Source organism: Cheilinus undulatus, linkage group 23 (assembly GCF_018320785.1).
Source record: "Cheilinus undulatus linkage group 23, ASM1832078v1, whole genome shotgun sequence".
Lineage (NCBI taxonomy): Eukaryota > Metazoa > Chordata > Actinopteri > Labriformes > Labridae > Cheilinus > Cheilinus undulatus.
In genome coordinates, this window is record NC_054887.1 from 30,420,754 (window position 1) to 30,440,593 (window position 19,840).

The window sequence follows — 19,840 nt, forward strand, 5'->3', positions numbered from 1 at the left end:
TAAAGAACAGCAGGTGTTGTGGTTTGATTCCTTTTATTCCCCAATAAATGTCTTTACAAATGTTCTCAGACGATGACAGCATGCCTCATCCAGAAGGCCGAACCGAAGGCCACACAAAGGACACTTGGAAAAACAACAGAGTCCATGTTTACAGAAAATGAAAATAAAAATAAAGAGCTGGTCTGTTTTTGCACTTCCCTTACACGCAGGTATCAGAAGCTCATCAGGGGAAACATTCACACAAGGTTCAATCAGTGAGAGTACAAATTCTGCCCACACAATAAATAGTTTCCAGAGCAAAAAACAACAGACACGCTAACTCCTCGACACGTTCACTTAAAAAAAAAAAAAACTGTTACTGCAAGTATTTAATTTGTAAAACCAAATCGACTGGACCTTTTTATTTGGAGCTTTCCCCAAAATAAACTCAGTGGTAAAGATCGTACGATAATATTCATCTTTGTTCGCACTTTCAGTCACTCGACAACCAAATTAAAACAGTAAAATTAAACACTGAGATAGAAGATACATCGTTCTGTTTCTCCAATAAAAACAGCAGCAGCAGCGTCGAACCGGAGGAATGTAGCCGAGTCTAAGCAACGACAACGGCGTGCTTTGTATAATTGTGATTCTAATAAACGCATTTCACAGTATGACGACCAATTTTATCGTGAGGGTCTGAGGGAAACGTGATTAACCAGGTGAGTTAAGTACAGGTGTGTTTACATGTGCGTGTGATTAAAACCGGTGTGATGAGTCCGGAGGATGACCAGGTGCTAAAAGCTCAGGGAGGACAGGGGGGAGAGGGTGGGTTCAGCCTTTCTTCTCTTCCAACGTCTTGTGGAGCTCGTCGGCATCCTCGGCGGTCTTGACCCGGATGAGGAGGGGGACGGGGCTGTTTGGGTTTTTGTCGTCCAGGACTGGGTTTGGGACACACACCACCATGACGTTGTTCTTCCCGACCCGAGTGAACAGCATGGATGACTGCACCAGGACGTTCAGCAGGATGTTTCCTGAAGAGCATGACAGAAAAGAGGACAAATCAAACTCACGTCAAACACGGCACTGTTTTTATTTTTAGCAGTTTGTTTCATTTTTGTCCCTCAACATGACACCATATCTTTTAAAATTATACAGTTTCAGCAAACGAGAGGATTTGAAGGCCTAAGTCTTTGAAATAACATCCATTTCATAACACAGTAGTGTGATAGTGGAATGAGTGCTTAGAAAACTGCAGGATATCTTCTTTATACTGCCTTATTAGTCAAAGTTACCTTTCCCAATGTTTTTGTGCAATTTAGAATGTCTGCAGAAGTTGCAATGCAATATTTGATGATTAACACCAGACATCACTCAATATTCGATGGCTAGGACTTAGCATGGTTCAGGGGTTCTCAACCTTTTCAGCCCGCAACCCCAAAAATAAAGGTGCCAGAGACCGGGGACCCCCACTATACCTGGAGATGGTTGAACACACCCATTCATATTCAAGAATAGTGCAGACAAGGCTGTCCATAAGGGGGGATAAAAGGGGAGGTCTCTGGGACCCAGCCAAACTGGGGTCCATGTAGGTCAACAAAACCATGGTCCATTGTGAAGTTAAGCTGTGAAAACCATATTTTATATTTGACCTGAAAAATAACCACTCTTATCAAAGAAACAAATATCTTTATTTATTCATTTGTGTAGAAAATAGCCTTCTCACAATAAAATAACTTTTGTTAAAAACAATTAAATGGGTTAAAATGGCTAAAATTGGTTAATAATGGCAAAAAAATGGTGGAAAAGTTGGTGAAATTAGATTTCTAAAGAACTTATTTGGGTTAAAGTAGCAAAAACAGGCAGAAACAAGTGACGGAAAGGGTTAAAAATGAAATTGTTACCGGGGTGTTACCATAAGATTCTGACACTACATCCCTATTCCTAAATGCAGACAAACTCTTGTACATGGTCTAAAATGCACAAAAATGTTTGGGTAAAGAAACATTGCCAATGTATTTGTGAATGTAGACAGGTCTTCAGGACTGAAGATCTGCAGTTGATAATTTCAGACAAATATCACTTTAACAAAGATGGTTAACTGTGGACATGTTGACTACCAAACACAGGTTTTAACTGAATCTGTGGTACTCCTTAAGTGTCAGCAGATAAAGAATGAACATTTGTACAGACTCTTTCTTAATAAAAATGTTTGTTTCCTCTAACCAAATTGAACCTGCTCTGCTAAGATAATATTTTATTCTACATCCTATTTAACTACAATCTCCTGTAACGTTGCTCTAATTGGCTTAAGATGTTTAATTATTTGAGGTCTCTAAGTTACACAATGAGGTGAGGAGGCTGTAGTTCCTCTGTCTGACCACCAGGTGGAGCTGTTTAACCATAGCTCATCTATATTTAACAATCGCTCAGAAAACAGAGAAACAGCCCTGCTCCCTTTTGTGTGCGTCAGGGGATTTATGCAAAAAGAAATACACGTGAATTAAAAGGATTTAAAACATTCACTTTGACAGAACGAGGACAATGAGGAGAAAATAAAAAAGTCGGTTTTGTTTGCAGACAGTTTGGGTTTTTTGTTTTACAGTTTTCTGACAATTTCACTAACAGACTATCAAGTTAAAAAAAAAAGGGAAATAAGGAAAGGAGTTGGCCCTGGATAGGTCTGACTAGTTTGCCATTCTGATGATAGTGGACTTTGGAGTTGGAGTTTTTAACTCTGACACCAGTCTATAAAAAATAAAATGACATGGAAACCCATTGTCTGTGACTCTCAGTTTGGGGAAAATTCTTGTAAATTATCTAAATATTGCACGGGATGCCGTCTAAAGTTCACAAAAACAAAGGTAAGGTTTATACATAGTGAAAATTAAACAGTGCTCTCCTTTTTCCCCCTACTTTTGGTCAAAATGTGACTAAAATTTGATTTTTTAAAACCTTTGGTACTTGCTAATGCTCTCTAATTCCACGGCAACAACAATTAAAGGCGAGCCCATCATCTGTGTGAGATGTCTTAAGAAACTGATGTTTTTTTGAAAGCTTTGGTGCTTTATAACAGAGCACTAAAGTAATAAATCTGCCTGGTATGGGCCATTTTAACAGCCTTAATTGGACCATCAAAATAAAGTTATCTTTTTGAAGGATCCTAGTATGATTTAGTAAAGGTTTCACTTTATCTACCCAAAACCAGAACTGACTTCAGCTCATCTGATGTTTTATTTAGCATCCCCCCTCCCCCTCCCTTTCTTCTTCTCCTCTTCAAAACACTGAACTCGTCTGAACTTCCTGTGGACCCAGCGTGTCCCAGTTTCATCTCCTGACGTGTTTGTTTCTGAGTGTATCTTTTTTTTTTTTTTTTTTACCAAGGTTTGTGTCGGCGCGGATGATCATCTGAGTTTTCCCATCCTCCGTCAGTTTGAGGTGCAGAGTGCCCACACCTTTATCTTTGAACTCGCTGTCTTTCTTGTAGAACAGTTTACACCTGAAATAAACAAAAACAGGATTACAGACTTTTTCAGATTAAAGGGAATTATACAGTTAATCAAGTCTGGAGTCTTCAGAGCAAAAAAACACTGACAGACAAATAGAGTAACTTTTATTTCAGGGATATTATCATGTTTCTGTACAGGTGATGGTCAAGGCCAGAGGTGGTGTATTTTCAGGTTTTCTCTACGTGTCCATCTGCATAATTCTTGTGAAAGGAGAGGAATATCCTCAAACTTTGCACACTGGTAAAAATAATCCAACCAGGTGCATTGCCCCAAAGATGCCAGCCCCTCCTCTTTCTGGATGAAATAATTCCATATAAATGAATGGAAATAAATAGGAAAGGCAGGCTCTTCAGGGATTAAAAGCTGAAGTTAAAGATGTGCAGTGGTCAGAAGAATCCTGAATCCAATGGCTAGAGAGCTAAACATAAAATTAAACCGAAATTATGGCAAGCTGATGAAGGTCTAGCAATGAAAGTGCAAATGTATCTTTTTTTTTGCAAGTTGGAACATGTACAGGGGTGTCCTTTGAATTTCTTTTTATTTGATGCGCCTGTCTTAAGAAATAGCTGTGAGAAACTTTCAAAGGGAAGAGTTAAACAGAAAAATATTACTCATCTGTACAAGGATCGTCATCATAACATTATGAAACAGTGTTAAAGGTGTATATGAGTGTGTGTTTAGACCTGCTCTGTCAAACTAGACAAACAAGCCCAACCTGTGACCGACGGACTCTTACACACCCACACACACATTACTAGTCTGTTTTAACTGTGCTAAATGAGCTGGATATTAAGTCTATAGGCGCCATTATTACATTTGTAGAGAATCTGCAAACAGGCTCCTGGGTCAGAGAGCACAAGGCCATAAATAATTTAAAGCACTGATTCTCAACTGGTGGGTCGGGACCCAAAAGTGGGTCGCAAAAGAGTGTCTGGAGAAAAATTAAGAGACCAAACCGCTTTAATGTGCTTTAATTTTGAAGGATATGTAGTTGTAGCTTAGTTATGACTGCAAAACGCAGAAACTTTGGGTCTTGATTTGCCATTAAGAATATGGTAGTGGATCCTGAACAAAATACAACACAACAGTGTTTAATCATGTTGTTATTGCTGTTTTCTACTCTACTGAGACTCTGTTTCAGGGCTTGTTTTCCTCTAAATAGAGGTGTGGTCACTCTGATGAGTGGAGAATGACGATGCCTGTAGTAAAACATTTCTATAAATACCAACAACAAAGTGCCCTTCTTATTGACCCACTGCTGTAATTTGCATGTGTAAACCTCATGAAGGTATAAAATAACCAGTGTTAGTTCTAGTTTTTCTGATGTTTTTAAAGGCGACACATGCAGAGCTTTTATTCTGGAGAAAATCCAAGAAAATATCAGAACACGAGCCTTCAGGGTCAGCTCTATTCTTTACCAGAGAGATTTATTCCTTCTGACTTCTTGTAACACAGTCTTTCTTTTCTACGTTTCTTAAACTGATCCAAAATAGTTAGACAAATCACTCTGACTGGTCAGAAAGTCAGTGAATCAATCAATCTTTGTTTGTATGACGCCAAACCATAACCAGAGTTACTCTGTTGTAGCCCATTAGAATAGACCAGCAGTAATCATTAATATTATAATGAAGGAAAGGGTCATGACTACGGGATACAGACTACATTCATTAATTCAAGCTTTTTAAATCTCTTGAAAAATGAACATGCATGAAACATGATTAACTGGTGAGCAGATAAAACGGTTCAGACATACTTCTTTGAGTAGAAAGCGTCGTCCTCTTTCACCTCTTTGACCTCCGGTTTCGGCGGCTCCTCCGACTCCTCGTCTCCGTTCTCATCTGCAAAAAAAAAAAGAGAAATGATGATTTCAGTGTCCCATGTTTTAACCAGAAACAAGACCAGAATATCAGGTGTCAAATGACCCTTTCATTCTAAATAGAAGAGCTAAAAATAAATGAAAATTCAGTGATTTTTAGAGAGTAGGGTTGTCACAATGTCACATTTTTACATTTTTATGTAAAACATAAACATATGAAGGTCCTAGGCACACAGCGTTGGTTGTTTTTAGTTTTTGATTGCTGAATTTTGCAAGAAGTTTCCTGAATACTTTCTTATTTTACAAAACTTTCACTGTTGCTGCAGTTTGCTTAACCTACCTCACTGTTGATTTAGGAAGTTTGCAGATAACCCACAAGCATTTATTATCAGATCAGAGGAAGAGCAGCTTCATATTTCTGAAAACTTCCTTTCAGCTGTTTATCTATTGATTTCCACATTTTTTTTCAAAAGTCTTGAAAGAATTTCATATAGAAATGAAATCTTCTGATGCAAGTAGGGTGGTCCTGATAGTAAAACGTGATCTTGGTTATAACGCCAGTAAAAATCTGATAATGTTGATATCTGTTTTGATACCAGAGGATGGAAAGTGAAGTCACATGCAATTGATATTCAATACTTCATTTTCAATTACCACAAATTGCAGGCATTGAAACATTTCAAAAACATTAAGGAGTTTTCTTGTATTTTTTGATCAATTCATTCAGCTCTAGATCTTTTCCTTTAGTGCATATAATTTGTAGAGGATTGAGTATGGAGCCCTGAGGAACACCGAAATCACAAACTTAACTGCACAAAACGACGGTAACATTCATGTATTTCAAAGTTCTGATAGATCCATTCCTCTCTTTCACATCTGTCTTGTGAAGATTAAGTTTTGTTTTCATTTTTGGCTTTTTTTGATGCCATTGCTTGTTAAAATAACAACCTTATTTGAAGGTACAATAAAGCTCTGGACTGGTGGAAAGAAAGCAGGCATGTGAATCTCTTTACTTTGATTTGTTCATTAATCTTGAGATTAACGGATGAAGGAGATAATCCTGATTTGCTGTATTAGACTCGACACCTTCCTTAATCTCCTTCTGCTAATTACAAACATTAAATCCATTTCAGACACAAACACCAACAACCTGACCAAGGTAAGGCTGCATTAGTAATTCTAATCTCTTTAATTAATCATTTAAACACTGGGAGAGGAAGTTAGTCAGCGTTTGGGTCTTCTTATATCCTGCCTTTCATCCTTTACACAAGTGGTTCTCAACCTTGGGGGCGAGACCCCCTTGGGGGTCATGACACACTGAGAGGGGGTCACCAGATGCCTTAAAAAACTAATATTTTTTAAAATTACACTATTGCCACTTTACACCAATTTTACCAAATATCAACCCTTTTCACCACCTTTTCCCATTGCCTCTGCTGACCCATTATTGCCTCCACCAATCCCTTTTTGCCCATTTTAACCACAGTTAACCCATTTTTGCCAGTTTATATCAAATTTTCATCCCATTCCACCCAACTTCCATCGGTTTTTCGCACTTAAAAGCAATTTCTGCCACTTTTTAATTCCCTCGTGCCACTTTTTGTGCCCGTTTTTGCCGCTTTAACCCAAATATATTCTTTAGAAATCTAATTTCACCACCTTTTCCACCATTGTTTGCCATTATCAACCAATTTTAGCCATTTTTAACCCATTTAATTATTTAATTACAAATGAATAAATAAAGATATTTGTTTCTTTGATAAGAGCGGTTATTATTCAGGTCAAATATAAAATATGGGTTTCACAGCTCAACTTCACAATGGACAATGGTTTTGCTGACCTCCATGGACCCCCAGTTTGGCTGGGTCCCAGGGACCTCCCCCTTGTCTGCACTATTCTTGATTTTTTTATGGCTGTGTTCAATCACCTCCAGGTACAGTGGGGTCCCCGGTCTTTGGCACCTTTATTTTGGGGGTTGCAGGCTGAAAACGTTGAGAACCACTGCTCTACACTGTAGATCTTTAGGTTTATATATTCTGTTAAAACTTGTAAACATTTATCGTAATTCAATACCTCTTGAACCATTACCTAAACTAATACAAACTGTGTTATGTCAGTGGTGGGGTGTATCAAAAGATCTTAAAAATAGAAGATCTTTGGTCATACCTTCAAACAATAGTTAGCCATCTAAAGAGAGAAGAGTGCTTTAAATCACGGGTAAATATTAGCAATCAATTAGGCCTATCTATTGATCAGAAATGAGCTGATCTTTCAAAAACAACAATACAGAAAAATAAATGTTTGTTTTTCATCTGCTTATACTCTAAAAATACACTCTCTTTATATTTACTCCTCAGGAGGGTCTTAAACCGACTGTTTCTGTTTGATTAATGGAGAATATCCTCAGTAGAGTCCAGAGTTTAAGTTTAGAGTAAATCCATCTCAAACACTAGCTTTTACACATTCTCTCTGTGTCTGATATTTCACAATTATCTGATTAATCTAGAGAATAATTCAAAGAATCTTTCAAAACAAGGAACATCATGAGACTTTACTCCCAGCCAAGACTTTTCTATGGCACAAAAACAAACTTAATGCCTGTAATGACTAAATTAAAAGGTCTTTAGTTTGCCTTTACAGATCATTTTCCACAAACGACATATCAACAATGCAACTGCCAGAATATTCATCTTTAACTTAACCAATTTGGAATTAGGATACATTTCTGTGTCTTAAAGAAGGGGAAAATGGGCATCTATAGTTTTAAATCTTACAAACAGGGGAGTTTAATTATTTATAGAGCTCATATATGGCTTATAAACCTGTTTGGAATAAATTCAGGCAATGATGGGATAATATTATTAACTATTTATGCTGGTATAATTGGAGAAGACATAGCTGGAATTTGCAGGTAACAGTGTCTCTTATGCAAATGTTTTTCTACCTTTTGCATCACAGTAAACATTTTTATTCAGAGAAAACACATTTATAGACATCACTTTTCACTCCTGAGTCTGGTTTTAATAGCCCAAGATTGAGCATAAATTAACATGCCTGACCACTTAAAAAGCTCACAGATTATTTTTCCTGAGTTACAGTCAAAAGCCCAGAAATACTGCCTTTACTAATAAAAAAGCAAGCTACTTTTATTTATCAAGCCTCTTAAAATCAGCAAATATTCAACTAAACTGACAAGGAGGCCTGGGCAATATGGACTAAAAGCTTTCTGTAAAGAAATACCAAATTGTTGTTCAAATATAAGAGCTGTAGGCTGTGATATGATTCTAGTAACAATCAAATGACACTTAAAAACTTTTTGGATGCTACAGTGAAAGAAACACAAGTCCTGCAGACCCAATAATGGGCAATTTAGTGTTTATAATAATCAAAAATTGCAGACAAACTCCAAAAAACTGTTGGCTATATTTGGAGAAGACAATGGAACTGGCAAGGATGGAAGGTAACCCTTGCTCCTTGCAAGTTTCAGCCATTTTCCAAATGTTGCCAACAATTTTGTGCAATTTAGACAGTGTGCAGAAGTTTGTCTGCAATTTCTGATCATTTAAAGCGATGAACTGCTCCATATTGAGTGTGCAGGACTTCAATTTTTGCTGCCATGGTAACAAAATCATTTGATTTTGACTAACATTATAAAAGCTCCTGAATTAAACAAAATCAAAAGGTTAATTCCCATGAGATCATTTGTATTGGTCCTTACAATAAATAATCTTTTTACTGAGCTTTAGGCCTTATATTTTTCTACTAATACATCTAAAACCCTGACAGAATGCCCAGCCCTATGTAATAAGAAATAGGGATTTGCAGCAGCTGTAGATAAACTGATAAAGAAAATATTAAGCAGATTAATTCCAGAATGAAAGAATCTGGATATTTTCAGTATCATTTGGATCTCTGTGCATCCTGTAATGTTAAAAGATGAAATATAATTATGTATAAGTCTGATCTGAATCTCTCCCAGCTCATCTTCCTCATTCACAGACATTATTCTGTCTCCCCGAGGGCTTACCTGCAGGCTGAGCGTCACTGCTCTTGTTCCCGCTGAAGGACAGCGGTGCAGCAGATCCAGGAGCTCCAAACAAGGAGGTGGTGCTGGAGGAGGCGCTGGAGGAGAAGGAGAAGCTGGGGGCAGTGGAGTTGGACCCTAAGGAGGTGAGCACGGAGCTGTCCACCTTCTGCCCGAAGTTAAACGTGACGCCGGAGCTGCTGCTGCTGGTGCTTTTATTCTGAGCCGAGTCGTCTATCGTGGTTTTACTGAAGGAGAACAAAGATGCTGCAGGAGCCGGAGCCGCCGTGCTGCTCCTGGAGGAGGCTGAAGAGGAGGGAGGAGGAGATGGAGGAGAGGAGGCTGTGGATGTCTTCTCCTCTGAGCCCCCGTCTGCAGCGCCAGCCCCGTACTGGCGCTCGATGCTGGCCAGGTGGCGCTCATAATCCCTGAAGATGGGGTTGAGGTCGCACAGAGGGTTGTCGTTCACGTGTTTGGTGATCCAGTCGCGCACCGAGCAGTTGAGCGCCGTGAGCTGCCGGCTGTACTCCTTGTTGCTCACACTGCCGCCGCTGCTGCAGGAGCCCGAGCTCTGAGCCGGGCTGGGGGCGGAACCGTTGGTCTGCTTGGCTGTGATGTCAGCGGTGGGCTTGGTGGAGGCGGGGCCGTTGAATGTCAGACCTGAGGTGATGGAGGAGAGAGATGTGAGTGTGACAGCAGCCCCATCCCCCCCTCTGCAACCCCCCCCCATCATGCCCCGCGGCAACACGACGACATGAAATGAAAGAGCAGACAGACACAAACGCACTGACCCCCCCGCTGATTCAGCTCCATTACACTCCAGCACACAACCACAACTACACACGAAAACACACAATACAGCAGCTTTTCAACTCCATTACACGACAACAGTGAAGTCAAGAGAGAGAGCTTCACATGAGCCACAGAGAGCATTAATATGATCAGAAGTCAGCTGCTCCTTTGTGAGAGAGAGCACCCTGAAAACAGCGTAACAGGAGGTTAAAAGATGGTTTACTTGATATAAATATACTCCTTAGTTATGAGGTCAAAGTTCAAGATAATTTCATACCACATCTTAAAAAAATACAATTTGCTATTATAATGATTCACAGTATCCATGAGTGCCAAAGCTTTCAAAATCTAGATCTATTTCTTGAAAGAGGTTTGAACTAACGGTAGGAATCCACCAAAAAACACAGGAAAACTCCCTGTACCTGCTGTCGAAAGTACAAAACAAAACATCTCAGTACTTTAAAAGTGACAGTGCTGTTAGGACGGAGCCACCAGAACAGACGATATGTTCATCATAGCTGTGAAAAAGCTGGATGTCAAGTCAAAGATGGCTTTTGTGAGGAAGCGTGAACTGCTACTGGAAGCTGCTGTTCTGTTGCTGTACCTCATTCATGCTTTGCTCTGCTTACTCGGGATCGAACTGATTACTCTCCATCAGCGGCTGGACCTTTTTTTGTCTAAGGCTGTCAAAAAAAGATAATTAAAAACTTTTCAACGCATTTTTTTAATTGATAGAATACCATTTCATCTTACTTTTAACGGCATTATTTTTTTTTGCACGTCTAAAACCACCTCTGTTTCAGCCCTGCTCAGAACGAGCTGTTTCTCCGTCTGTAGCAGAGCCCAACCGATATGAGATTTTTGGGGCCGATGCTGATACCGATATTGCGGGCTAAAAAAAGCAGATATCCGATATATCAGCCGCTATATGAAATAAGAACTTTGATATACACAGGATATTTACTGTACATGAACATAAATGTGGACGTGTGAATTAACAGTTGCATTTATCTTTGTTTATTTCACAAAGATGCAACTTAGACGACATTAAAACGCTGTATAATAGTCTTATACTGCGGCTGTGGACCATATTAGACAGGAAAATGATAAATGAAGAGCCATATTTACATCACTGTGGCAAACATGCACATAGAATATGTCTACAATGTGTTTCTTGATAACCCTGAGGAAGGCCACAAGCTTAAATGCGCCTGTCAGGCTGGATTCAAACCCGGGCCACCCGCGTACATGGGGAGCGCCTTCAACCACTAGGCAACCTGCTCCCCAGAATGCTTTTATTTTGAATAGTTCCTGAAACACTTCTTCTGTACACTAAATGAAGTCGCTTTGAGAGCAGGGAGATGTGGCTGACAGGCAGAAAACTCGCGCCCTGTGTGAAAGCCACACCGGCAGGAACCGGAGCTGACACTCGCAGCACACGCAAGCAGCAAAACACGATCCCAATCTGAAACGGGCGTTAGTCCTCTACTCTGCTGCAGTCGAACTGGAGGCCGCCTGTGAGTGCTTAGGGGCGGAGAGGGACCCACGGCAGCAGCGCTGCTCAGTGAGAAAAGCAACAACGATACGTGCTTTCAAGTCAAAGTCTCCCAAACTCTCCAGTAACACCAGAAAAAGTCACTAGATTCGTCGCTAGTTGCTTTTTTGAAAAAGCTTCGCCAGAGGGGTCTGAAAACAAGCTAAATATAGCGACAAAGTCGCTAAGTTGGCCACACTGAGTGAGGGAGAGCTGCTGCTGCACTCCGCGTCTGAGGGGGAGGGGACAGGCACTCGGGCTGAGTCCAGCATGGAGACACACAGAGTGACAGGAGCAGAGACAATCCCCGCAAAAAAAAAGGTTAATGTACCGGCTACATTTTGGCCGATGTTAATTAATCTGTGAAATGCTATGAGTCCAAACCGCAATGAGTCCGAAACCTTCTCCTCATCTTTTGTTATTGTTTTGATTGAGAGCCCCCTGGTGGTGGAAACTATGTATTCTGTATGCATAAACTTAAATCAGAGTCGCACATGTTTATGTTAATCATTTTGAACTAATTTTAAAAGTCGACATTAATTTCAAAATAAGCAACTAGAATCTTTAACTTTCTTTAAATTTACTTTCTGATTAGTTACTAAAATTTACCTCTACTCTGACATCAAAAAAGGATTAAAAACAACTTGAGGGAGAGCATACAGCCTGTACCTCTGAGAGTTTATAAAATAACTAGACAAATGTGCCCTCATTTGCATATTTGCACTAGTTCATGTAAATTATTCAGCATCTTTGCCTCCTTTGCACACCTTGCAACTATACCACTAATGTAGGCAGACTTTTACATACTAGTTAAAATACCTCACAAAAGCTTGTACATATTTTAATTTTATACTTTCCTCAGGTTTGTTTATTTTCATATTTAACGTTTAATTTCCGTACATTGAGAGCACAGCAAACTGGAATTAATTGCTTGTTTTGTAAATATATTTGGCTAATAAAACTCAGTGTGATTCTAATACACCTCTCTGCCCTGGACGCTATTATTTTAAAAAGCTTCTTAGCCTGCATGAAGGTTTTGCTTCCTAAAAACAGCCGTGGCAAGCAGGTGTGCTGAGCAAGGTGTTGCCCATCCCCTGTTGCCTTCTCAGAGCCTTTTTATAGCCATCTAAATTTGGTTTTGCTAGAAGATACTTGAGCTTAGAAACTTTCAAATTCATTCATGAGGCCACGTTTAAAAAAACAGAAGTAGCTGGGTCACATTTGGGTCAAATGCTGCAAATTTGAAGGAACAGTGCTTTACAAAAATGCAAAATGGCCCAAAGCGTCTGTCATTACGGGGAAAATGAACTTAAATGATTGTAGCATCACATAAAGAAATTGAAACAAGTGAAGGGAGTCTTGAGTACTTTCTAAATGCATATCCATCCATGCAGACAGGTAGATTTCAAATCTCTCCATGTGCAAACAAAACATTATTAGTCTCTTCTGCTGGTGTTTCACTGTAAATAACATAACAAAACAACAGACAGACTCTACAGCCAGATTCTCTCTGAAAATCATGGTTAAACTCACAACCTTTCAAATGATTTCAGCAAAGTCATGAATACAGCTACAGCTCGCAAAATCATCCTTCTGTTGTTCTGCTGATCTGACAGAAAAAAGTCTCTATAATGTGGCTAGAAGAAGCAGAAACCCCTCTAATTTTGTTCCTCTTTCACTTGAAATAACATTTAAAAGTTGATTCTTGCTCACCAGGTGAAGCTGTTGATGCTGCAGCAGGAGCAGAGAAACCTCCAAATGACGGTGTGATGCTGTTTCCGTTTGTCAGACCACCAAGGCCTTTAAACCCTCCTCCGTTCCCAAAACCAGAAAACGCTGTTGGAGCGGAGGCTCCACTCGCCGGTGTCCCCGTGCTCAAGGCAAAACCTTTAAAACCTTTGAATGCTCCACTCGACTCCCCCTGAAATACAAGACAACGGTTTAAAGTTAAGACTCTTTAAGAGTTAACTCTGATATAAAACTCCATAAATAAGCTTCACATGTTTACCTCTGCTCCAATGTTTCTGCGTTTGGCTTTCTTGATTGCTCGGTTTTTCAACACATCTTCACTGGCGACAGAAAACGTCCCAGCCTGAAAGAAGACGGCATTTTAGATTAAAAAGCAGACAAAACATCTGAACTGTTTGTTTTCATTTGAAACTTTCTGTTTTATCATAGGTTAAGCAGGCATTTTTAATTTCTGTTCTTGATGTTTTTCCATCAGCCTAGTTGCATAAACATCAAACAAGGAATATACGATATATCATTAAATCAAAGATGAAGAAAAAAAAAATCTATCAATAAGCCTTTTATCAAAGAGATTTTCCATTGGTTTTTTTTTTTATACCAAATTCTAAACATTATTATCTCAAGTGCCACGCATCTGCACATTATGTTTATTTTTATTTATTTATTGCTCAGATTATCTGAGTTTTTCATCTCACCTCCTCTCCCTCCTCCTCCTGATCCCAGTTCCTGTCCGTTAACTCTTTGTCAGCGATCCTCTTCGCCATTCCTCCGTCTCTGTAACATGAAATAAGCAGACAGATAAAGCTAGGATAAAGCTCTTCATCACAAAAAGTCACATGTAATGACATAGGGAGTGTTTCTGATTATTTTTACTTTATGTTGCACAGCAGCTGGAGGAGCAGTGCAGGCTTAAAGAATTAACTGAATTAGTATTTTAAACATGGAAAATAAACACTTTCTTAACCGTCAGTGTCAAACTATCAACCTATCAGCAGAGGACGGAACCTAATCCAGCCCTAATCTTTGGATTTTTAGTTGTAAACACTCATTAGGACTTCTCAAAAGATGAAATAGAGTCACATTTCTCTTATCCATCACCATAACTATAGCTGACGAGTTTCCAGCCTCTTTGATTTAACTAGATTTATCAGCCTCCAGTCACAGTTCTTCATACAACAAACTAATTCATGAATGACAGTTACTATTTCTTGGTTCCAGTCTCTTATAAGTGGAGATGTGCGCATTAATTACTCATTTGTGCTTGTTTATGAGTAAATAATTGAGTATTTCTTGTTCAATTAATAAAAACAAATACAACAATTAACAAAACTTGACAACCACTTTACACCATCTAAATTAGATATGCATTGCTAACTTTAGGGTGATACGTTACCGATATGTGTGTACAACTAAGACAGAGCTCTCTCTTTCCATGAAGAAAAAAATGACACTACATTTCGATGGTGGCCATAATTAAAAAGACAGATCTGTTGTTTTAAATCACGTGGTATTAAAAAAATAAAAATATGTATCTACATAATTGAACCAGTACTTCTGCTCATATTACAGAGGAATTACAATATGTTCATAGTTTCATTCTTACTTGAATCATAACAGAATTTAATGTTCTGGTAGTGCGACAACCCAAAAAGGCGCAATTACGATTCAAAGAGAGTAAAAACATCTGTGACTCTAAAAGGAGGACTGAAACGGGACATATTTGAGAAATCAAAAGGATCTGGCATTATCAGTGGATGTAGTTCCGATTAAAGCCTTTAAATCAAATAATTTACTGATTTTATCTGCCAACACTGCCGGTGTTAGGCTTTAATTAGCAACCGTGTTAACTGGAGGCATTCTGCCGGCTGCGTTCGTGGTTGTCGTGGTTACAACATAGATGTTGAAGACGGTATGTTTGACGGTTTGACGCTTTGTTTTAATCAGTGTCTATAAAATACACATCAGATATTAAAAAATCTAAACAAAGAGGCATTTGGTGGGATAACGAATAATGTCTTAACACCTGTAACTTCAACAATGTACGCACTCGGAGGAAAGTCTCCGGCTAACACGGACACTCTTTGAAACGTAACACCGGTGTGTTGAAAGAATATTCTGGAGGTTTTTTTTGTCCAAGGCTGCCAACCCGTTAACAGAAACACAGACAGTGAAATCGGCAGTCAGGTAGATAAAAATGTTAACTCTTGAATGCACCGGAACGAAACAGCCTTCTAGTATGTTCCCTTACTTTACATCCATCCTCTGTCTGTTAGCATGTGAGCTAACGGCAGGTTCATTTCATTAAATCGAACCGGGCCTTTAGCCTTCAGCAGCTAACGTCGTATTAAACACAGCCTAAAATGCTAACGTTAGCTCCAGTAACACACTGATTCAACTGTTTATTAATATAACGATGACGAACCTTTTCAGGAATGTAGATTCCTTCCTCTACCCCCGAATGATTCTCAAGCAGCTCCACGTAAAGCAGAACGTTTCACAATGCTAGCTAACCACCTTCACAGGTAACACCGCTCTGTTTTGAACGAGCCTCTCTCACGCCGCCATTTTACATACTAGTATATCCGCATGGGTTGGCGCGCCCCACCTTTCTGCGGCTGCGCAGCAATCACAGTCTTCCATTCACCAAGGGAGTTGTAGTTTATAACTGACTTTCCATAATACAAAATCTTCTTTGTAGATTTATGAAAGTCCATTACAGCCAATTAGAAAAAATAATAAATATGCAAATAAGGTAATAGTTATAAAAAAAAAAAATGCATAAATGAAAATTATGATAAAGCAAATCATAATAATGAGATGAATGGTTACAATTATGTTACCATTTATTAGATCAATTGATAATTTTTAAATACAAAGTAAAAATCGTGGGATTTGAAATCATAAAAAATTCTGAGATATAAAGTGAAAAGGATGAAAAAAGTCATAATTATGAGATAAATGATCAAAATTTTGAGATTATAGAGTCAAAAGTTAAAAAAAAAAAGTCAAAATTATGAGATAACAAATCTAAACTATTGAAATAAATTCGAAATTATTAAATTAATGGTCAAAATTATGAGATAGTAGGTAGTTGTGAGATAAAATGTCAAAGTTCTAACATAATTCTCATGAAAAAAGTCCAAATTATGAGATTAAAGAAAAAAAAAACTTTTGAGATAAAATTTAAATTTTCAGATAAAGTCAAAATAATGAAATTACAAATCTACATTATGACAGCAAATTATGATTAGGAGAGAAAGTCATAATTGTTTAACGTAGAGTCAGAAATTATGAGATTGTAAATCTTAACAATGACATGAAATGTCCAAATTATGAGACTAAAATCCTTAACTATTAAATGAAATGTAGAAATAATGAGAAACAAAATTACGAAATAAAAAACCAATACTATGAGATAAAATTGAATTTCTTAGATAAAAACTGTAAGAAAAAAAGAAACAAAAAGTCAAAATTATAACATAACATTCAGAATTATGAGACAAAATTAAAATAGATTAAAGGTCAAATTATTAAATTAAAGTGAAAGTTATGAAATTAAAAAGTCAAAATTCTTAGATTAAAATTCATGATTATTACATAAAAGGTCTTAATCATACATTTAAAAGTCAAAATTATGAAATTGAAGGTCATAATTTGACATCAATTTAAAATGATGGGATTCAAAAATCACAATTATGAAAAAAGAAGGGAAAAAGATAGGAAAAAGATTAGGAAAAAGATACAATTTTGATATAAAATGGAAATTATTTGATAATAAAAAAGTAAGAAAACATAAAAATGAAATACAATCACTTTTAACAGGTAAAAGTTTAAGACAGGAAATCATAATTATGAGATATGGGGGTTGTTGGCTGGCTCCAGTTATGGTGCTCAACAGTAAAATTAAATGATGTTAGATTTATATTTAATTTATATATCGCTGAAATAACTCGTTCCAATCTCCAAAAAACAAGATAGATCAGTCTAGATCTAAAGAAAACAAACTTGATTTACTGTTTATCGGTAAAACGGAGTAAAATAAAATGTTTGGCTGTATGTCCTCTTAGGGCTTCCATACAGAGTGAGCAGTTATGAAAATAAGATTACAAAAGCAGGAAAGATGAGACTTTGATGTCCTGGCGGTGGAGTTGTTCCCCATGTAAGGAGACCAGTGAGCAGCCTGGGATCTAGTTCTAGATCTCTCCTGTCCTGTGGATATTCTGCTTAATGAGTGTGTTTATATTTCTGAGTCTTGTAAAATGTTTAAAGCTCTGCTCTTCTCTCCATCCTCTCACAGGTTTTTACCGGGTATTTCTTCACTGTTGGAGTGTTTTTCCTCCGCTGCTGTAAACACGGACGTTTGACCTTCACCAGAGGAGAAAGGAACATCTGGACAGAGCGTCTCTGCAGTCTCTGTCGGCTCATTTAGTCTCTAAATACATTTATTCTCACACATGTTCACCTAACTGAAACATAAACCAAACACGGTCATCTGCAGGGATCTGTGCAGCAGATAATATCCAGAAGAGCAGAGCAGTCCTGCAGAGTATCAGTCATAAATTCTCAAAAAAGCTGGGACGATTTTAGTCCTGACAGAAAACCTCTTCTTCCTGGTTTCTATAAACAACAGTCATTAAGATGAGGTGGTCTGAACCTTACATTATATAACAGCTGACAAAAAACACAATGCCATGCTATCAGGACCATCTACAACCCAAATTCCAAAAAAGTTGGGACACTGAGTCTGGTGTAGGGTTCTCGCTGCTCAACAGTCCTAAGTCTTCATTGTTGGATTTTTCATTTTATAATGCTCCATACTGGCTCATTTTTTTAGTTGATGGTAGCAGAAAAGATCAAAAAAGTAGGGACGGGGCAACAAAAGGCTGGAAAAGTGGCACCAATGAGGAACATTTTGCAACTAATTAGGCTAATTGCTAACAAGTCAGTGACATAACCGGGTATAAAAAGAGCATTTTAGAGAGGCGGAGTCTCTCAGAAGTAAAGATGGTCAGAGGTTCACAGCTCTGTGAAAAATTGAGTCTAAAACTCTGGATTTCAGTAAAAATGTTCATGTGAAGACTTTGAATGTGCCACCATCTACAGAATATAACATCATCAAAAGATTCAGAGAATCTGGAGAAATCTCTGTGAGCAAGGGATAAGGTTAAAGGTCAGTATTGGATGTTGATGATCTTCACATCCTCAGGGGCCACTTCCTTAAAACAAGTATGATTCTGGGCTCAATCTAAATTATATCAATTTAGCTCAGTTGTTAGAGCAGGTAACCCTAAGCTGAGGGTGTAGTCCGTAATACACTGGTTGCAAGATCGATTCCCAGTCTTGGTGCATTTTTCTAACCTTATATTTCCTGTCTCTCTTTAGCTGTCCTATCAAAATAAAGGCCAAAGTGCTGAAAATAATCTTAAAAATAAAACATCCATTTTCAAATTGGCCTACTGCATACTCCTGCCAAACGCAGTATGCAGTATGTATTGCGCACTGCGTCCTGCATTCAACAGTAGTATGCAGTATGACTGCCAGTTGGGCGCTATTGTGTAGTATGCTTGGCCCGGTTTAGCTGGTTTCCGGTATACAGAAGTACGTCATACACTGGTCAATTGCAAATGATGCTACAGTGTTTTCCATCCATTCACATACAGAGAAAATCTGGGAAGTGTTTTATTTGATTTTTCAGGGTTTTTATAGCCATTTTTAGCTTAGCATGTATAAAAGGTAATGGCACTCTTTGTAACCATCAGCCGCTCCGGTGAAAGTTTCGAGAAGGGTCTAGCTGCAGCCGCAGCCACTACAAACCACGCTCCGTACAAAACACGCCCCATCGATCCATACAATAAATTAATTCTAACCCTTACCAGTGTAATTTAAATGCTAAACCTAACCCCAGAAACCTAATTAATTAAAATATACACCTACCCCAAAGAGCTACCCCAGAATCTAACCAGTGGAAATTAAAATGTTAAACCTAACCTAAAGCTGAATAAGGCCTTTCTGAATTAATCCAAGCTAACCTTAAATTAAGCAAATAGGGCAAGTGGGCGTGGTTTGTAGGGGGCGTGGTTTGTACAGTACCCGTGGCTGCAGTTGGGTATTATTGAAAGTTTCACCCCTCTCCGCCATTACAAACTCTGACTCGGCGCTTTGCATTGTGGGTAACAGTAGGCAAAGCAGACTGGTCCGATGCATACTGTGAAATTTTCCCGAATCAGTACGTCATCCGGATATTTTTGGCATACTGCAACTTTCGCATTTGGTTGCATACTGCAGTGTTAATTTTGGCAGCTGTTTTTAATTTTAGTTTTGGTTTTAGTCTTTAAAAGCAATGCATTTTAGGTTTAGTCCCAATTTAGTCATTTCTATCCTTTTAGTTTTAGTCTAGTTTTAGTCCATAAAAAGTCCTCACATTTTAGTCTTTACTG

The 19,840-nt window shown here is 38.3% G+C and overlaps 1 protein-coding gene across 1 annotated transcript; it reads right to left on the reverse strand.

Moving 5' to 3' along the window:
• Window positions 1-16: 16 nt before the first annotated feature.
• On the reverse strand, window positions 17-15,979 carry nup50 (nucleoporin 50). Its single transcript, XM_041781280.1, has 8 exons — window positions 15,826-15,979; window positions 14,099-14,177; window positions 13,663-13,746; window positions 13,368-13,575; window positions 9,332-9,988; window positions 5,242-5,326; window positions 3,360-3,478; window positions 17-1,013 (listed from the first exon to the last, which is right to left on the reverse strand). The coding sequence occupies exons 2-8, from the start codon at window positions 14,165-14,167 to the stop codon at window positions 814-816; spliced, it is 1,422 nt and encodes a 473-aa protein (XP_041637214.1). The 5' UTR covers window positions 14,168-14,177; window positions 15,826-15,979; the 3' UTR covers window positions 17-813.
• Window positions 15,980-19,840: the final 3,861 nt, after the last annotated feature.

Bases quoted from the DNA above. Each gene is read 5' to 3' on its own strand.
- nup50 (XM_041781280.1), bottom strand. From the start codon at position 14,167: ATGGCGAAGAGGATCGCTGACAAAGAGTTAACGGACAGGAACTGGGAT. The intron at 13,747-14,098 runs GTGAGATGAAAA...GTCTTCTTTCAG, and splicing joins AGGAGGAGGAGGGAGAGGAG to GCTGGGACGTTTTCTGTCGC. The intron at 13,576-13,662 runs GTAAACATGTGA...CTTGTATTTCAG, and splicing joins GCAGAAACATTGGAGCAGAG to GGGGAGTCGAGTGGAGCATT.